Below are 19,017 nucleotides of genomic sequence, written 5' to 3' on the forward strand. Positions count from 1 at the left end.
CTTGTATTAAATTCATTGATGCGTGGATGTAGGGGGATGAAGGAGAGTCCTTTGCTGAGGACTGATCGTTCGTCCTCAGTGAGGGGGAGGCCATGGAGGGGTGATGAAAACTCAGCAGGGCTGGGAGCTGGGATCTGGTGTGGGTGTGGAGCTGGGAGTGGGGGCGGAGCCAGTAACTGGAGTGGTTGTGATGGTGGGGAGAATGGGGGTGGAGTCATGAGCAGGGGTGGTGTTCCCCTCAGGGTTTTGGGGGCCGGGACTGGTGACAGTGTGATCTGTGGGGGGCGTGTCAGCAGAATGAGGGTGAGTGGCATTGGTGGGGGGCGGAAGTGGTGGCAAACACGGCAGTGGGGGGCGGAAGTCACTGAGTGTGTGACATCAGCGATGATGTGAGGGGCGGAAGTGATGTCACATGTGGTGCATGAGGAATTGTGAGGGGTGGAAGTGGCTGTGGGAGTGGCCATGATAGGGGAGGAAGTGACATCATCAATCACCGTGGGGGTGGCAGCTGCACCAGCCGCATGGCTAATGGCGTCTGAGCAGTTCCAGAGGCCGGGGGTATCTACTGGAATGTTTGAGGAGCACTGGTTATGGAGGTAGGTAGATAAAAGTTTGTTATACTTACAGTTTTTGATGTTTGAGTGGAGGTTGGATTGGTGGGGGTTGTGGACCTGACGAGGGAGTCGCGGAGGGAGTGGTCTTTCCAGAATGCTGATAGGGGAGGGAGATAAATATATCCTTGGTGGTGGGGTCTGTTTGGAGGTGGCGGAAATTTATTATCCTAGTTTATACTTCCTGACTCTATCCATGCTAATATGCAATCCCTAACACCATGGGCTCTGAGGAACATAAAACCAGGAGTAGACCATTCCAGCCTGGTCATTTTGAGTACAATCATGGCTGATCTATAGCCTAATTCTATTTGCCTGCATTAGGCCTGTATCCTGTGATATTCTTAATAAAAAAAACCTCCATTAATCTTTGCTTTCTAACATCTCTCCTGAATGGCTTGAATCTAATTTTCATACCTTGTCCGTGGATCTAGAATCTCCAACCAGTAGAAATAGTTTATCTTTCGCTACCCTGTCTTTCCCTGTTAATATTCTGAAGACCTCCATTTGATCAGCCCTTAAACTTCTAAATTCTCAAGAACAAAGTCCTAATTTGTCTAATCTCTTCTCAGAACAGAACCCCTGAAGTCCAGGTACATCCTTGTGTGAACCTGTGTTGAACTCCCTCCAGTGCCAAAACAATCTTCCTAAGGTGTGGTGCCTAGATGTGCTCTCAGTATTCCAAGTGCGGTCTAACTAGGGTTTTTAATACCTGTAGCATTATGTCTGCATCGTTATACTCCAGCTCTTCAGATTTGCAGGGCAGCTTTCTGTTAGCGTTTTTATCTAATTAAATAGTCTAACATGTGGTACCTCTTTGAATATTGTCTGGAAATGTAAATATATTTTATCCATAACTTCCCCTTTATCTATCCTGCTTTTTGCTCCCTCAAAGAATTCTAATTAATTTGTCATATAGGATTTCCTCTTCATAAAGCCATGATGACTCTGTCTGATTATAATACATATTTATAAATGCTTTGCTATTTATCTTTTATAATAGACACCAACATTTTCTCAATAAAAGTTGTTAGCAAACTGGCCTGTCGTTTCTTGTTTTTTTTTATCCCTTTCCTTTTTAAATAAAGGTGTAACATGGGCAGTATTCCAATCCTCTGGCATTTTTCCAGAATCTAAGAACTCCTGGAAGATTACTCCCACAATCTCTTCAGCCACTTCATTTAAAATCCTAGGATGCATTCCATCAAGTCCCATGGACATTTTAGTCTTTAACCCCATGTGAATAAAATGGAAATTTATTATCACGTGTACTTTTTCCATGAAAAATACAATGAAAAGTTTTATTAGCCGCCACACCATAGTGTCTACATCAATAACAGAAGTCATATATAATTTTAAAAATTAAATTAAGACAAAGTTCATCACAGTTCAGTTAATGGTTTCTGGGCGGAGGGAAAGCTGATTTTAGGAACAATGGAATACCCTGAAGATGCAGCCAGGATGAGACTGCCTACGACCACTCAAGGAGATCAGCCTTCTCTTCCTCCAGGTGCCCGGGTCTAGTTGTGGACCTGGAGTCTTGGCCTAGCCTGTGAGTCTGGGCCAGGGGAGAACCTGGGACCTACTCCTTGGTTGCAGGGAGACCCCGGGCTACAATGGAGCCATGTCCTGTTGCTGCCACCAAAGGCCGCTTCCTTCACCCATCACTTCCCTGGCTTAAAAGAAAAGGTAATGAAGAAAGAAGGAAGGTAAAGGAAAAGAGCAAAAGGAAAAAGAAGAGAAAAAGCGAAAGAAAGCCAGTAGGAGCAGACAAACCCCATTCCACCACCATCTTGCAAAAGTTAGGTTCCCAAGTACTTTATCTCTAGCGATAGATATTATTTCCTAATTTTGAGGCAGTGGTAGTGACTTCTACTTTAAAGGCTGGTACAAAGTATTTATTCAACTCCTCTGTAATTTCTTAGTCCTTCATTATTATTTCCACAACCTCATTCTTTAAGGGGTCTGAGTTTTTTTTAGCTCCTTTCTTCCTTTATACGAAGCTCTTGCTGTCCATCTTGACATTTCCTTCAAGTTTTTTAGAAAAGTTTATTTTCTTCTTTGCACACTCACAAAGCCTTTGAAGTCCATTTGCTTTTAGGCCAAATCCCGACCCGCAGTGCTGCTATAGATCACTGCCACACAATGCAGTCTGTATTTGTTTTGGAGTCACTTGCTTGGATGAATGTGGCTCCAATAACATTCAAGAAGTTTCACACCATCCAGGACAAAACAGAATGAGGCTTGTTTGCCACCACACGACCATAAGAAATGGAGCAGAATTAGACCATTGGGCCCATTGAGTCTCCTCTGCCATTCGATCATGGTGCTATGTTTCTCAATCCCAAACTTTTGGCTTCTCCATGTAACTTTTGATCCCCTTACTAATCAAAAACTTGTCTGTCTCTGTCTTACGTACATAAAATGACCTGGTGTCCGCAGTCCTCTGTGGCAATGAGCTCCTCATATTAACCTCCCTCTGGTTATTAAACAACATCCACAAACATTCAACCCTCCATACCCCTGCCTGGACTTGCATAAGAGTGTATTATCTACAAGGTTGTAATGCCACAACACACCAAAGCTCCTTAGATATTACCTTCCAAATGTGTGAAAGAACAAGGGCATCAGGTACATGAACCATCACTGCCAGCAAGTTCACCTCCAAGCCACTCAGCAGGCTGTTGTAGAAATGTATCCTTCAGTGTTGCTGTGTTGAATTCCCTCCCTAACAGTACCTTGGGTTACTTGGTTCAAAAGATAACTCACTCCCACCTTCTCAAGGGCAATTAGGGACATGCAATAAATGCTGGCCCAGTCAGCGATGCTCATATCCCATGAATGAATATAAATAATTCTGCTTTTCCAAGCAGTTCCTCACTCTCATACTGCAGCACTACGTACCATTGACTATAGATCCTTGCTTGGTGAATGTTGCCACAAGGGATTTTGTGTAAGGTCTTTAAATGCTCAGCTCTTCCCTGCTGCTGACCATCTGCATGAGAAAATGACTTAAAGCTGAGTGCAGAGATGTTAAGAGATGTTCAAATCTAGCGAGGTTTGAGAAAATTTGTAGCTCAGGTTGAGGTTCTGGATGTTCAGGCTTAGATGTTCCCAGTATGGTGACGAAACATCTGAAAATGAGCCTTCCACTCAGCAAGCAAACCTACATCCAGAATGTTCAGACCTGCACTCCTGCACCGTTATATGAAGCAGGTGCTTGAAATCTGTAGCAGTGAGATGGAGTCTTTACCTCACTAAAAACAATGTCTGCAGATTCTGGAAACCAGATTCTGGATTAGAGTAGGGCTGGAAAAGCACAGCAGTTTAGGCAGCAGCCGAGGAGCAGGAAAATCGATGTTTCGGGCAAAAGCCCTTCATCAGGAATACAGGCAGAGAGCCTGAAGGGTGGAGAGATACGTTTATCTCTCCACCCTTCAGGCACAGAGTCTTTACCTTCCCATGTGATAGTTTCACTGCCATCATTCAGGCATCTACAGGGCCTTTGGGTCAAATGTGACTGAGGTAAACTACTTACTGGTCCCACTAGAAAGTCCCTTGTATTGAAATAAATACAATAAAATCCAAAAGAACTGCAGAAGCTGTAAATCAGAAATAAAGTCATAACTGACAAAGGATCTCTGGACCAGAAAAATGTACTCTGATTTCTCTACAGACAACTTACATGGATGTGACAGATATTGTAACAGAGAGTTTGTGCTGGAGCAGGTGTTTCTCCTCTGAGATAATAAACTATTCTGCTGACAAATCCAGAAATCATCATCATCAGCAGCAGCATAGACGGTGCTACTGGTATTTCTCAGTATTAATCCTGAAAGAATCTTGCAACTCCATACAGAATAGAAACAAGAAGCAAATATATTGCATCTGTCTTTGTAGTAGAAGACACAGAAAACATAATGAAAACAATAAGGAATCAAGTTTCAAATGAGAGTGAGAGATTTAAAGTAATTAGCATGAGTTAAGAAAAATAAATACACTGGAAAAAGGAATGTGACTGAATGCCACCAAATCCCCTCAACCTGATTGTTTATAATCTTGGTTTGAAAAACGAAAGGCTGTAGATACATTGGTTTTGATCATCCAAACTTCCCTTCATTCTGGTACCATGCCAATGGATTGAAAGGTAGCAAATTTGTAGACATTCTTCAAGAAAAGGAGGGAGAGAGAAAGCAGGAAAGTATAATTGGCCTGGTATTGATCATCAGGAAAATGCTGGAATCCATTATTAAAGAAATTGCAATGGGGTACTTTACAAACTATTAGAATTATGATTAGTCAGGCTCCTTTTATTAAATATTTGTCAAACATTTTTTCTATTAAAGTCTTAAGGACATAACTGGCAAGGTAGAGAAAAGGAAATCTATGTACAGAACTTATTTTGGATTTCTAAAGGTATTTGGCAAGATTCCACAGAAAAGGTTGTTTGACAAGATCAGAGCTTATTGGGTTAGAGATAATAAATCAACTTCATTGAGGTTTGGTTAATGGACAGAAAATAGAGAGGAAAAATAAATGGACCATTTTCAGATTGGCAGTGAGGTAGTCTCAAAGACTGGTACTGTGGCCTCAGCTATTTACAATCAATATTAATAACTGAGAGGATAGGGTCATGTATAATGGGTCTAATTTTGCTGATGGTACAAGGCTAAGTGAGAAAGTCACGAGGCCAACTCATTCATGTAGCACCACTTCCAACCTCTGGCAGTGCTACACACATTTAGTTCAATTTCACCGAAATAGACATTGCTATCAGTCACAGGAGTGGCTGCTGTTGGTGCTTCCTTGTAAGTCTACTTGGGAGCATTACTACAAAAACAAAAACAAAACCTACAAATATTGTGATATCTTTCCCCCAAATTTCTCTGCAAAGTGATACACAATGTAGCGAATGACCAGGAATGTCACAAATGAAATAAGGAATATGATGTTAGTCATTTTAGTAGGAAAAATTTAAAGAAAATATTTAAATGCTGTAAAGCTATTAAATGGTGGTGTTTGGAGGGATTTGGGTATTCTTGTACAAGAAACACAAAGTTACATATTAGGAAGAAAGATGGTGTTTTGGCCATGGTTGTTTGAGAGGGTTGGGAACACATGAGAATAAAGATGCCATGTGGTAATTGGTGAGACCCCACATGGAGCACAGCGTACAGTTCTGATCTCCATATCTGGGGAAGGATCTACTACTCTTTGTGAGGGTGCAACAAAGTTTCACTAGATTGAATAGCGGTCTCATCCCAGAAATCAATGAGGAAAGATTGAGCAGAATAGGTCCATTCTCTCTCGCTAAATGAGACATGATTTTGAAGAGACATTTTAGATTAGATTCCCTACAGTATGAGAATAGGCCTTTTGGCCCAACAAGTCCACACTGACCCTCCAAAGAGTAACCCACCCATACCCATTGCCTGTATTTACCCTTGACTAATGCACCTAACACTACGGGCAATTTAGCATGGCCAATTCACCTAACCTGCACATCTTTGGACTGTGGGAGGAAACCGGAGCACCCAGAGGAAACCCACACAGACACGGGGAGAATGTGCAAACTCCACACAGACAGTCGCCTGAGGTGGGAATTGAATCCGGGTCCCTAGCGCTGTGAGGCAGCAGTGCTAACCACTGAACCACCGTGCTGCAGAGTATAATTCTGAGACATCTTGACAAGGTGGATTCTGTGAAGCTGTTTTCTATAGAGCATCATACAGTCACACAGCCCACCCTGTCTATACCAACCAACAAACACCAAACTGTAGGAATCCCATTTACCTGCACTTGGATGCCTCCTATGTCCCGGCATTTTAAATGCACATCCAGACTTCTTGCTTTAAGGTGTGTTCACAAAAGCAAAATAACTCCAGGGTCACATTAGCTATTATTACAAGAAAGAAGGACAGGAAAAGTTCATATAGCCACAGACTGCTCCATCATTCAATAAAATCACAGCTGAACTTTGAAATCATCTCTACCTCAATATCCCGTAAATCCCCAAATCCATCAATCTACGTTTTTCTTGAATATATTCAAAATCAACATGTAAAGCCTCTGGGGTAAAGAATTCCTAAGATTCACACGTCACATCTCTGTCCTGGCTGCTACCTTTCCCCGAGGCCATGGTCCTTAGCTCAAAACTTTTCAACCAGAGAACACTTGTATTCCAAACTTTCAACATGTTAAGTATTCCTATGAAATTGTCTCTCATTCTTCATACCTCCTGTACAGCACCTACTCAATTCCATCACAAGAATCATTTTACCAATCTTTCCTTGCACTTACTCCATTAGGTAAATTTTTCCTTCCTTAACTGAGGAGGTCTGAACTGTACAAAAATGTCCAAATATCATGTCAATCACATTTGGTTGAATATTTTTGAGCAGGTGACGAGATGTGTGGATGAAGGTCACACAGATGGATACAGTCTGTGACAGTACTGTGCCTTTAAGAGTGATGTGATCTGTGCTGTTTCTGTTGCAGAGGGTTTCCACAGTGGGGCCAGGATATCTGCATCTGACAGGCAGTTGGTAAACAATGTGGGGGCATCCCTGGGTTTTTTTTTAAATGAGACAAAAGAATCGTGAGTGGACAGGGTCAAGGCTCATACACGCTCAGGAAGGTTTTCAGTTTTGCTTTCAGTTAGTGAGAAAGTTTCTGCTGTTGCCGAGTGAACATCCGCAGCAGAAGTTCTCTGCTGCTAGAGTCTTAGACAGGAGGCTTTCTCTGAGAAATAAAAAAAGGCAGACTGTTTCAGTATTTCATTCTGCTGCACTGGAGAGAGGCAGCACGTAAGAACCATAACTGTTTTGCTGAGCTGCCTTGCCAAGGGTATGATTATGGGATGCTGCCTACATTGGAACAGTTGATGTTTAGTGGATAAGTAATGCATTATATTGTTAAGCATTTCAATAGAGTTAAAGCCAGAATTCTTCCTTTTTGTGTCTCGTAACTGTGTTGTAAGAATAGAGTGTGTTTTGCTTAAAGCCTTGTGATGGACCAATCGAATCATGTCTGGAATGCAGTACCTTACACTTGCCTTTAAATAAATAGTAAAGTTAGGATCAGGCTATCTTTGTATTATATTTTGGGAAGGCCTGGTCTGATCCATATAAAAACTGAGGGCTCTTGTCCGGGATCAGAATCTATTATTCAAGGTTGGGTTTAGGGTTATTAGACTCGGAGACAGTGAGTGGTGAGTGTTGGTGTTCTCTTTTCAGGTATTGCATTCATCTGGTTTACATTGGGTGTGTCTTGTGTAATAATGGCTCTTTCAGTGGCTAAGAGATTCCTGGGGGTGGAAGCAGTCACTCACGGTGGTTTCCAAAAGGTGAGCAAGGCACAGCTTGTGGAATTTGCAGACCATCTGAAGTTAGGGTTGCCTTTGTCCGTGAGGAAAGGGGAGATAATTGCAGCAATAGTTCAGCATTTACTTCCCCCCTTACTTTCCTCAAGGCCCCAAGGGACACTTCCATATCCGCTACAAATTCACTTGCACCTCCACACACACCATCTATTGCATCCGCTGCACCTGATGTGGCCTCCTCTATATTGGGGAGACAGGCTGCCTACTTGCGGAACGTTTCAGAGAACACCTCTGGGACACCCGGACGAACCAACCCAACCACCCCGTAGCTCAACACTTTAACTCCCCCTCCCACTCCACCAAGGACATGCAGGTCCTTGGACTCCTCCATCGCCCGACCATGGCAACATGACGGTTGGAGGAAGAGCGCCTCATCTTCCGCCTAGGAACCCTCCAACCACAAGGAATGAACTCGGATTTCTCCAGTTTCCTCATTTCCCCTCCCCCCACCTTGTCTCAGTGGATGCTGCCTGACCTGCTGCGCTTTTCCAGCAACACATTTTCAGCTCTGATCTCCAGCATCTGCAGACCTCACTTTCTCCCAGCATTTACAATTGCCAGAAATACAATCAGAATCATTGGAAAATGGCTGGAATTCAATTGTAAATGAAGCAGCTTGAAAAGGAGGCAACAAAGAGAGAGAGAGAGAGATAATTGCATTGGAACAAAGAGCAGAGGAATTAAAACATCTTGAATATGAAAAGGAAATGAAACAGTTTGAAAACAGGGATTGAAGATATTTGCATAATTCTGCCAAAAAAGTTCTACGATAATTTTGTAAATTCATCAATGGTTAAGAGTTTGCATACATAAAGGAAATAATAAGAAGGCTTACTGCAGATACGAAGCATTATTTGAAATGGATGTGTGATCATATACTTTGTAGTCTAAAAAGATTAAAAATTTGATGAATCATAGATTTTAGCTTGTACCTCACTTTTGTAACATTTTACTTCATAAAATATGGTCAAAATTATAATATTTTTTAGATTAATACGAATGAAAAATGATTCCCATCTCTCTTATGCTTATTGTACTACAGCTCTTTGCAAAACTTCAGGCTGTGAAGACTGAGATTCAGGATCTACATGATGAACATGTGAGGGAGCGACAGGATCTGGAACACACACAGAACGAACTGACACGAGAACTTAAACTCAAGTAAGTTCCAAGATTTTTGGGGCCTTCATCTGTTCAGATACAGGCTTCTTTCACAACACCGGGGAGGAGGAGGAATGGCTGTATTAGCTTCAGGATATTTTCTAACATTACCCAAGATCATCTTGTCGAGTATTTTCTTGTCGAGACCCATAACAACAATAATGTTGCTGTTCGAATAACTTCAGCAGTAATTACTGGCTTCTCCTGATTTTCTGATTTAAAATTGCTTTGATGGTAATGAACTTGATGACTTTGATGTTAATGACCTTCATGAGTTTAATTGTAAAGACATAGACTGCAGTATTCAGTTGTATTCCAAACCTGTTATTTCTGCGCTAACTGGAGTTCCATTTCAAAATGGTATCTGCTCATTTGGGGAGAATGAGCAGATACAATGTGGAGAGACACAAACTGCACCAAGAGTCAGGAGGAAGAGTAGACCATTTACAGACAGCGTCTTCAGTAAGAACTTCTCTTACCTCAACCTGAGCAGTAAACAGCTTGTTCACTGACTGAGTTATATGCAGGAGAAACTCATTTCCTGACTGAAATCTGCAGTGTGTTTCAGACAGACCTGCAACCTGAGAGGAAACTTTGCAAATAGTTGTCGATTTATTTTTGTATTGGGCTTTTTCCAGGCTGGAGCTGGCAGTTTTACACCATCTGAGTCAGCTATGTATTGCTACATTAGTATGGTCACTGGCGCTTTGTATTTCATTCCCTCTTCCAGAGACAAACAGATGGTGCAAGCTCATGGCTTTGGAATAGTTGCAAGTTCTCATGGGCAGGATCCCGCTGATTATAGGCAAACCCATTGTAGCTGGCACATGCAAATTCAGAGCTGTCCCCCAAATGGAAGGGGATCTACTCTGTCGTTGTCCAGTGGGATTATGTGACTATACTCTGTGTTTCTTGCAGGTCAATGCCCAAATGGACTGGCAACAGTCACAATGTATTTACTTTGCAAAAATCTGCTACAACCTCAGCTTTGAGCCACCCTGAGAAACCAAAGTCAGGTGCTTGGGCACACGGCCTGTCTACTGACTATTGTGTTCCGACACATACATGGACAATATCCATTGAATAAAGGCTACATTGGTATATAGTTGAGCAGGCCATCAGGCCGCTAATTAGATGTTCTGATCTCTGGAGGAGCCCTCTAGTACATGGCAATTCTTCACATATTGCTGCATCCCATACAGCTTCACCATCAGGAGGTGATATCCCTTGCCAGGATGCATACTGTGAGCATCTGAGAAAGTGGAGAAGGAGGAAGAAGAGCAAGAGGAGGGAGCAGCAGAAAGAGCGAAGGCAAGCAACATCTCCCCTCTACCACCAACTTTCTGAAATTGGCTTCACTGACTGTGGTAGCAGTGAACACAAACTAATTCCCTGTGTGACAACAGTCACTCACTACATCTTCCATCGCAAGTTACTGACCATTGCAACAGTGTCTTTGCTACTATGCTGAAATGCATCAGCACAAAACAAATATTCCAAACCAAGTGTATACATCATCATCCAATATTCAATATAAATATTAACTAATCATTGTCTAGCATTCCCTCAGTACCTGACTTTGTGACCTCAGTGACTGGAGCGTTACTGGTGGAAGATTGCTAACTTTCATTGAGGGAGACTGTGGAGGTAATTGCAGGAATCAGGACTGGCAAGGGCACTGGGTGAGTGTCATTGATGGGAGGACAAATGCTATCATCCTGATTGAGAATTCCATGTCTTTACTCTACAGGCTGCAGTCAGTCCTCTGTATTAATGCTTCAACAATCCTGACAAAATGCTGAGGATTCTACAAGCCTTTTGGAAGCCCCAACCAAGACAGCAGTGATCTGACTTTGTGTGTCAACACACTGAAGTTCCAGAACCCACAGATTGGGTTATTTCTGAAGACAGTGATATCAGACTCAAACCATTAACTCTGTTTCTCTCTTCACAGATGTTACCAGACATGCTGAGTTTCTCCAGCGTTCTCCTTATATGGTTGGGTGATTTCTGTCTGTGCTGCAGTGGAAACTTAGCAACTATTGGATGCTTTATCATGGTTGAGTGTATGAGTGTGTTAATGGATTTAGCCACTTCCACATGGGAAAAAATAGTCTATAAACTGTATATAAAGCCCTCCACTTAGCTGAACGCAGATTCCATCATACTCCTTGATATTGATAGCTGGTTTTCTGGCAGGTCTGACATTGCACCAAGTCATTCCATATGTATACCCCTGTTATGAAGGTGTAGTTGTGTACTGTACCTTTAAGAGAGAGTAGAAGCTGGGACGGACCTAGAGAGGCACAGAGTGTGCTGAAAAATGTACAAATGTAACATTCAGTTATGAAACAAATAGCAGGAGCTGAGTTGCCATGGTACACAACAAATTTGAATTCAGCCAATCAGCTTAAATTATGTCCCAAGATACAAAAATCTAATTAAATTTTAATTTTAATGTTTAGATGACATCAAACCGATGAGACGGTTCGATGTTGTAGGGTATATAAAATCGGATATGTTGAACAGGCAGACTGGCTAAGAGCACCAACAGATACAGATGGCCCTGCAGAGCCTCTCTCTGAAAGGTACCTTTTCATATGAGATTTGGGAAACAGAAGACCGAAGTACAGACCAAAGGAAAAGTGACAACTGGCTGGTTTTGAAATTTGATTTTTTTGTTCAACTTAATCAGGGGATTTTATCGGATCAGTATATTGTTGTAGAGTGGGAGGTAGACAAATTGATTAGACAAAGGAGGATTACTGTGTCGATAGATGTTGTTTAATGTTCTTGTGTTTGTTGGAGCTAAAGAATAAATTGCTAATTTTTCTTTACATTGAGGGGTTTTGGTAGTTCTTTTCACTCGTACTTTAGCAGATAATGAGGCGAGGTGACCTTTTCTGTGTGTATGGTTTAAGTTAGCAGAAGGATTTACCCCGTGTCTTAACAACATTCATTGTCTTAGTGAAATTTCCCTGAGTACGCTGCAGAAACTTCGATTGTGACCTTGTCCTCTGGCAAGATGATAGGAGAAAGTGAGGTCTGCAGATGCTGGAGATCAGAGCTGAAAATGTGTTGCTGGAAAAGTGCAGCAGGTCAGGCAGCATCAAAGGAGCAGGAGAAGGGCTCATGCCCGAAACGTCGATTCTCCTGTTCCTTGGATGCTGCCTGACCTGCTGCGCTTTTCCAGCAACACATTTTCAGCTCTGGCAAGATGATGCCTATGTTGTCCTTTTCAATGTCCTGATTACAGACCACTCATGCAGTGTTTGCAGAGTATCAGTAACTGAGCTAGTGACAGCAAGTTGTCTGATCAAGTGATGGTAGTTCTTCATCATCAATCTCTTCTGCTTCCTACATGTCTTGCTCCTACATCACTGTTTGGCCTGGGTTCAGTTCTGGACATCTGAAAGGAGAAAACATCTTCAAGTAGAGAAGGCATGGGAGGTGGGGTGGACAGCACGAGGTGCCTGCTTAGACCATCTGCAATTGTGAATCAGAAGGTTTTGTGGATGAAGGGCGTATTAGGTTTGAGTATATTGTCAACTTCAGTGGTTTTTGTTTTAATGCTGGCTGTAGTCTCAGTCATAGTTACTCCAATGAACCCAATATCCTCCATCAGGTTGGAGGGTCCTCTGCCCAGTTCATGCTGTATGGTTGTGTCTCACTGGTCTGTAAAGTGAAAGTGTCAGTGAGCGTGGTGCAGTGTGTTTGTTAATGTGTCTGTCATTGGCAGAAACAGCACAGACTATTTGATATTGATGTGAGGCTTGCTGTAGTGTTAGATATGGGGTGAAGTTATGAATGCCAGTATGAACTGGGCAACATTTGTGGTTGCAGGAGTGCATGGGAGCTTCAGACTCATTACCTTACAGGTCACAACATGGATAAAATTAGATTTCCCAGTTAATGATATGCTCAAGTAAATACTTGGCCAGCTTTTAAATGAAAAGATCTATCAGGCAGGTTTCTTTAATAAGTGCAGTAATTGATTCATTAAGGGGAGGCGATGTCTTAGTGGTATTATCATTAGACTATTAATCCAGCGACCAGGTAATGTCCTGGGTACCCAGGTTCGAATTGTGCCACAGCAGATGGTGGAAGGTGAATTTGATAAAAGCAATCTGGAATTATGAATCTCCCGATGACCATGAAACCATTGTCGCTTGTCAGAAAAACCCATCTGGTTCACTAATGTCCTTCAGGGAAGGAAACTGCCATCCTTACCTGGTCTGGCCTATATGTCACTCCAGACTCACAGCAATGTGGTTGACTCGTAAACTGCCTTCTGGGTAATTAGGGATAGGCAATAAATGCTGGACTAGTCAGTGATGACCACATCTTGTAATGAATGTAAAAAAATTATAAAGCAGTATTTATATAATGAAGGTTAAATAACTGGTTAATGTATACAGTCAGTAAAATAGAAAGACATACACACACAGACACATGCACACACTACCCCCACACACCACCTTCTCCACCCCGCCCCCCCCAACACACACACAAACACACACACACACATATATACACACAGTTCAGGAAAAGAAGTTAAAAACAGACTTCTCTCTGCAAAGATTCACTTTTAAAAACAAACAAAAAACTTTCTGACAATTAGGGTTATTCTGGAAGACAAAAACAGAAGGCACAGAATGTTGTAAAGTTTACCATTTGGATATTCTGGCCTATATGGTCAAGGCACTAATTCCACATGGTCATCTCTCAAATCTTAGCAGTTCCTGGAAATAGAACAGTCAGGTGGGAAGCTCTTCCTCACAAGCTTTCTTTTCCCAAGCTAATCCCAAAAGGCAAAGCTCTCTCACCCAGCCACTGTTCAGACTGTCTCTACAGTAGAACCAGTCAGGTGACACCTGGAAACCTTGTCAAAATAGCTCTCCAATGTCCACAGAGACTTTCAATAATGTCTTCCATTGAAATCACTCCAGGTGTTTCCACACTACCGGAAATATATACATTTTCCCACAATTCTTCAAAACGTACATCCTCCAAGCAATGTTAAATATGAAACATGTTTTAACAGTTGTAATTGATGAATTATTGGTGGTGAGTTTCTGAGCATGGTACATTCACTGTGACACTGGTTGTGCATTGGGTGGTATATAGATTTTGAAGATGTAGTCACTGCCATTGATCTCATTTGTGTGAGGTCATTGAATCTTTAGCAGCTCATGAATCCAGATCCTTGAAGTGAGAGAGTTGGAATTGCCTGAGGCAGCTTTCTGGTCCAGATGGTTTTGTAGTTTTTGCCTGGAAGGCCCCCTGCCTGCCTTTGTATGTCTCTCTCATTCCTGCACTTGTACCAGTGCTTCCATTGCTGCTGCAGAGGACCATGGAGCACCATTACTGAGTAATGTTCTTGCTCTCTTCCCCATCCACCAGAAGTGGAACCTCCAGCTGGATACATAGCCCTTTAAAAGGTACAAGCTGGTTTTAAGCTGCAAGATAGGTTTAAGAAGTGCAGATTTTCACAATTCTGCAGGCATGTAGCAACTCAGCAATGATATAGTACTGACTGCAGCGAGACATTATTTTTTTGGACAGGTCATACAAATCTTGTATCTGAAGCAATACGTTTGGGTTAATAACAGATCACAGCTGTCATACCTATTGTTGAGTCTTATCAAATTTCACAACCGAAACAATTTTAATCAACCTCTCCTTGAAATGGTTGGAGTTCTGTCTTGACACCCAGGACCTCAGCAGTCTGATGTCATAGCAGTTGATAAATTTTAGTCTTTAAAAGAAAACCAGCTGTTTACCCTCATATACCACCTGCAACTTTGAATATCATCCAAACACATTTCAGAAAAGTGTCATACAACAAGTGAATACCCTGCTGAAGAAAAAGATGATAAGAGGGATGGATAAAGAACTTGGTGAAGAGGTTTAAAAGAGAAACTTAAAGAAGGGGTGGAGAGTAGGGGGTTTTGGAGTGGAGAATTTCAGAGCATTGAACCCAGGCATTTATAGGCAAAGTTGGATTGGTAGGGCATAAGGGATTTCCACAAGAGACCAGAATTGGAAAGGAGAGTTCTGAGACTGGTGAAGGGAGTTTCAAAGCTGGAAAATGTTACAGATTAAGGAAAGACCAAGGGCGTAGTGTGACATAAATAATGAACAACAATAATATACTAATAATAATGAACAACAAGCAGTGAAATACTTTTAGGTCAGTGGTAAGAAAGCAATGGGCTTGTGTGGATGAGTGCCACAAATATGTATGTTCTATGGAAAGCGACTCTTGGTTGGATTTTAAGATGTCCCAGCAGCAGGTTTGAGGGTTTAAAGTCCAAAGGCCTTCTCATTTCTTTCCGCCCAAAACATTGTTTAGACATGCCTCAAGTAGTATTGGGGCAAAAATAATTGGTATACTTTAGAAACAACAGGAAAACATTAGAACCTGTCTGAAAGGACAAGATGAAATATTACATGGACAGTGTGGTTGGTATTCACTTTGTGATCTAGCCATTGTATTTTTGTCTCCTTTGTCTTACCTTATTTTCTCCACCTCTCTTAGATATTAACTACAGCAGCTTTTCTCGTGACTCCTAAATGATGTGCCCCACACTGTGTCATATTTCTTTCTTTTCTTCTAGCTCAAGGATCTTCTCATTCTTGTTCCAACTAATTTTCAATCTGTGTCTGTAGCATCATAATTCAAATGCCTCGAGGCTTCTTACTTCAGGATTCAAGGTCTAGTTTTCACATCTGTATCATGTTGTTGAGCACATTTAACACTAATGCATTCAACTTCTTATCACCAGCTTAATGTTACAAATGCACAGACACACTCCCATTCATTTCTTTCACAATTATTATTCTCTGTTTTACTTCTTTGTTGCTTCAGTCATCTGATATTATTAACCTGTTGAAGTATTTTTACCAGCTCTCTATCCATAATATTCACACCAAGGTCAGATTTTGAGGGTCCTATTTGTAATTTATGTTTGTTTTCCCCACATTTATTTTTGACACATGATGCAAGTTTTGCTGATGTATTTGCCAAAATACTTTGACTCCATTTTCAGTCCCTTTCCATCCACATCTATTATATTTCACAATAAATGCAATGACAATTATCCCAAAGTTTAATGCAGTATGACCTAAGGGGAAAATGTTCAGAGCATTCTTCAGCTCATACTATTCCTTTGTTTTGTTCAGGTACCTGATTATTGAGAATTTTATTCCACCTGAAGAGAAAAACAAGATAATGAATCGGCTGTGTTTTGACTGTGATGAGGATCAGTGGAAATTCCTACCCCTAGTGCCTGCTGAAAGGTAAGTGGGATTAGCTTCGTAGAAATGATGTGGCCTCAGAATACGTCCTTTTTCTGTTTAAAGATAAAATTCTAAACAAGGGACTTTGAAAAAAAGAAAGAGGAGAAAACACAACCTTCAATAGAGTAAATGTTGTTATTAACCTGAAGTGTAACTCCAATTTTAAGACCTTGGAGCTAACTCTTATAAATGACTTGGATGAGGAGGTTGAGGGGCGGGTTAGTAAATTTGTAGTTGACAGAAAGGTGGAGGTGTCGTCAATAGTATAGAGGGCTACTGCAGGCTGCAGCGTGACATAGACAGGATGCAGCGCTGGGTTGAGAAATGACAGATGGAGTTCAACCTGGATAAATGCGAAGGGATGCATTTTGGAAAGTCGAACTCGAATGCTGAATATAGGATTAAAGACAGGATTCTTGGCAGTGTGGTGGAACTGAGGGATCTGGGTGTGCAAGTACATAGATCCCTCAAAGTTGCCACCCAAGTGGATAGGGTTGTTAAGAAAGCATATGGTGTTTTGGCTTTCGTTAATGGGGGGATCGAGTTTAAGAGCCGCGAGGTTTTGCTGCAGCTCTACAAGTCTCTGGTGAGACCACACTTGGAATATTGTGTCCAATTCTGGTCGCCCTACTATAGGAAAGATACAGAGGCTTTGGAGAGGGTGCAAAGAAGGTTTACCAGGATGCTGCCTGGACTGGAGGGCTTGCCTTATGAAGAAAGGTTGAATAAGTTCAGACTTTTCTCTCTGGAGAGGAGGAAGAGAGGAGACCTGATCGAGGTATACAAGATAATGAGAGGAATAGATCGAGTCAATAGCCAGAGACTTTTCCCCAGGGCAGGATTGACTGGTACGAGGAGTCATAGTTTGAAGATATTAGGAGGAAGGTATAAAGGAGACGTCAGAGGTAGGTTCTTTACGTAGAAAGTTGTGAATGCATGGAATGTGTTGCCAGCTGTGGTGGTGGAAGCAGAGTCATTGGGGACATTTAAGCGACTGCTGGACATGCACATGGATAGCAGTGAGTTGAGGGATGCAGAGATTAAGTTACTATATTTTCCATCAGGATTAAACCTCGGCACAACATCGTGGGCCAAAGGGCCTGTTCTGTGCTGTACTCTTCTATGTTCTATTATGCAACTTCACTTAAGCTCACTCTCCAGATTTCAAAGATACCATCAGTTCACATCTGATGGTTATTGTTACAGTGTCAACTGTATTGTGAAAGTCTTATATTGAACCTTCTTCATAAAATGCATAGAACCCAGGATTTCAGATCAGTTTTTTTTAAGAACTGTCATTTGCCTTTCTTACTCTACTGTCATATGATTTCTATGTTCTTTTTATCAGTCACCAAATGAAGAAAAGGTCTACATCTGCTGTTGGTTACAAGCGACCAATCAGTCAGTATGCTAGAGTTGCTATGGCAATGGGTATTCATCCCAGATACCGGGTAAGTCATAAATCAGATTAACAGAACTGCTGGTACCATTAAAGTGACTCAGAAACAGTCTTTCCTATACCTTTTCAGGAACTGATAAACAAGACTTGCAAAACAGTTGGTTAATGAAGAAAATCTATTTCACAATGTATGTTAAGAGGATTCAGTTGCCATTAGATAAAAATAGATTTTTAATATATTACAAATATGAATATTACACATGGGCTTTCAAAATATAAGCTTTTCCAAAGGATTATTGTACTGATCAAACCAACTAAGGAGCACCAGAAATAGGGCATTAAGTAGTGTCTTAAACATGTGATAAAAGGAACAATTCCAAACATGTTCTATCCTTTAAGAGCAGCTTTACTGCAAATTGGTTCAGCAAATATTGTATCTATCGTATCCTGGCACTTTCATAATGGAGTATGCTTAGAGGAAGGTTACCTGGTATTGTTGACCACCTATTACCCTGTTAATCTTCCTGTGTTATTTATTGTTGTGAGTGATGAGTAAAACATTTCAAACTTCCTGCCTAAATCCCTCAGGCTGGATAGACTTGTGCTAGTGTTCACTGGTTTGGGAGTATTCTCTGCAGCAACACTACCTTGGATGATGAAATTGCCCATCACATGGCAGAATCAGTCTGGGCTTTAGAGGGAGCATGATGATTGTCTCAAAACAAAGAAGAAAGTCTACCAAGATCCCATCACCTCTTGTAGGCTAGAAGACATAGACAACCTAATGGCTTCACACCTTCACTGCTTAATATCTGTGAAAGCAATGGCAGAGGAAAATCCCTCATAAGGAAGTTCCTGCATACCCAGGTTTAGAGCGTGCTCATTGGAGCTGCGCTTTGGTGGGTCAGTCACGTGGGTCATATTGAGTTAAAAAATCACACAACGCCAGGTTATAGTCCAACAGGTTTATTTGGAAGCACTAGATTTCGGAGCGCTGCTGCTTCATTAGGTGCTTGTGGAGTGTAAGATGGTAAGACACAGAATTTATAGCAAAAGATTACAGTAATGCAACTGAAATGATATATTGAAAAAAAACATGGTTTGTTTGTTAAGTCTCTCATCTTTTAGAATGACCATGTTGGTTTCAGTTCTTTCGGATATAA

At 41.5% G+C, this 19,017-nt stretch overlaps 1 protein-coding gene across 1 annotated transcript in view; it reads left to right on the forward strand.

Annotated features, from left to right (window-relative positions):
* LOC122548589 (kinesin-like protein KIF3C) overlaps window positions 1-19,017 on the forward strand; it is a 198,799-nt gene that overhangs the window by 160,564 nt on the left and 19,218 nt on the right. The window contains exons 5-7 of the mRNA XM_043687424.1: window positions 9,035-9,153; window positions 16,339-16,455; window positions 17,804-17,906. Of these exons, the coding sequence (XP_043543359.1) occupies window positions 9,035-9,153; window positions 16,339-16,455; window positions 17,804-17,906 (339 nt within the window). The remainder of the gene's footprint in view (window positions 1-9,034; window positions 9,154-16,338; window positions 16,456-17,803; window positions 17,907-19,017) is intronic.

This window comes from Chiloscyllium plagiosum, chromosome 3 (genome assembly GCF_004010195.1).
Source record: "Chiloscyllium plagiosum isolate BGI_BamShark_2017 chromosome 3, ASM401019v2, whole genome shotgun sequence".
Classification (NCBI taxonomy): Eukaryota; Metazoa; Chordata; class Chondrichthyes; order Orectolobiformes; family Hemiscylliidae; genus Chiloscyllium; species Chiloscyllium plagiosum.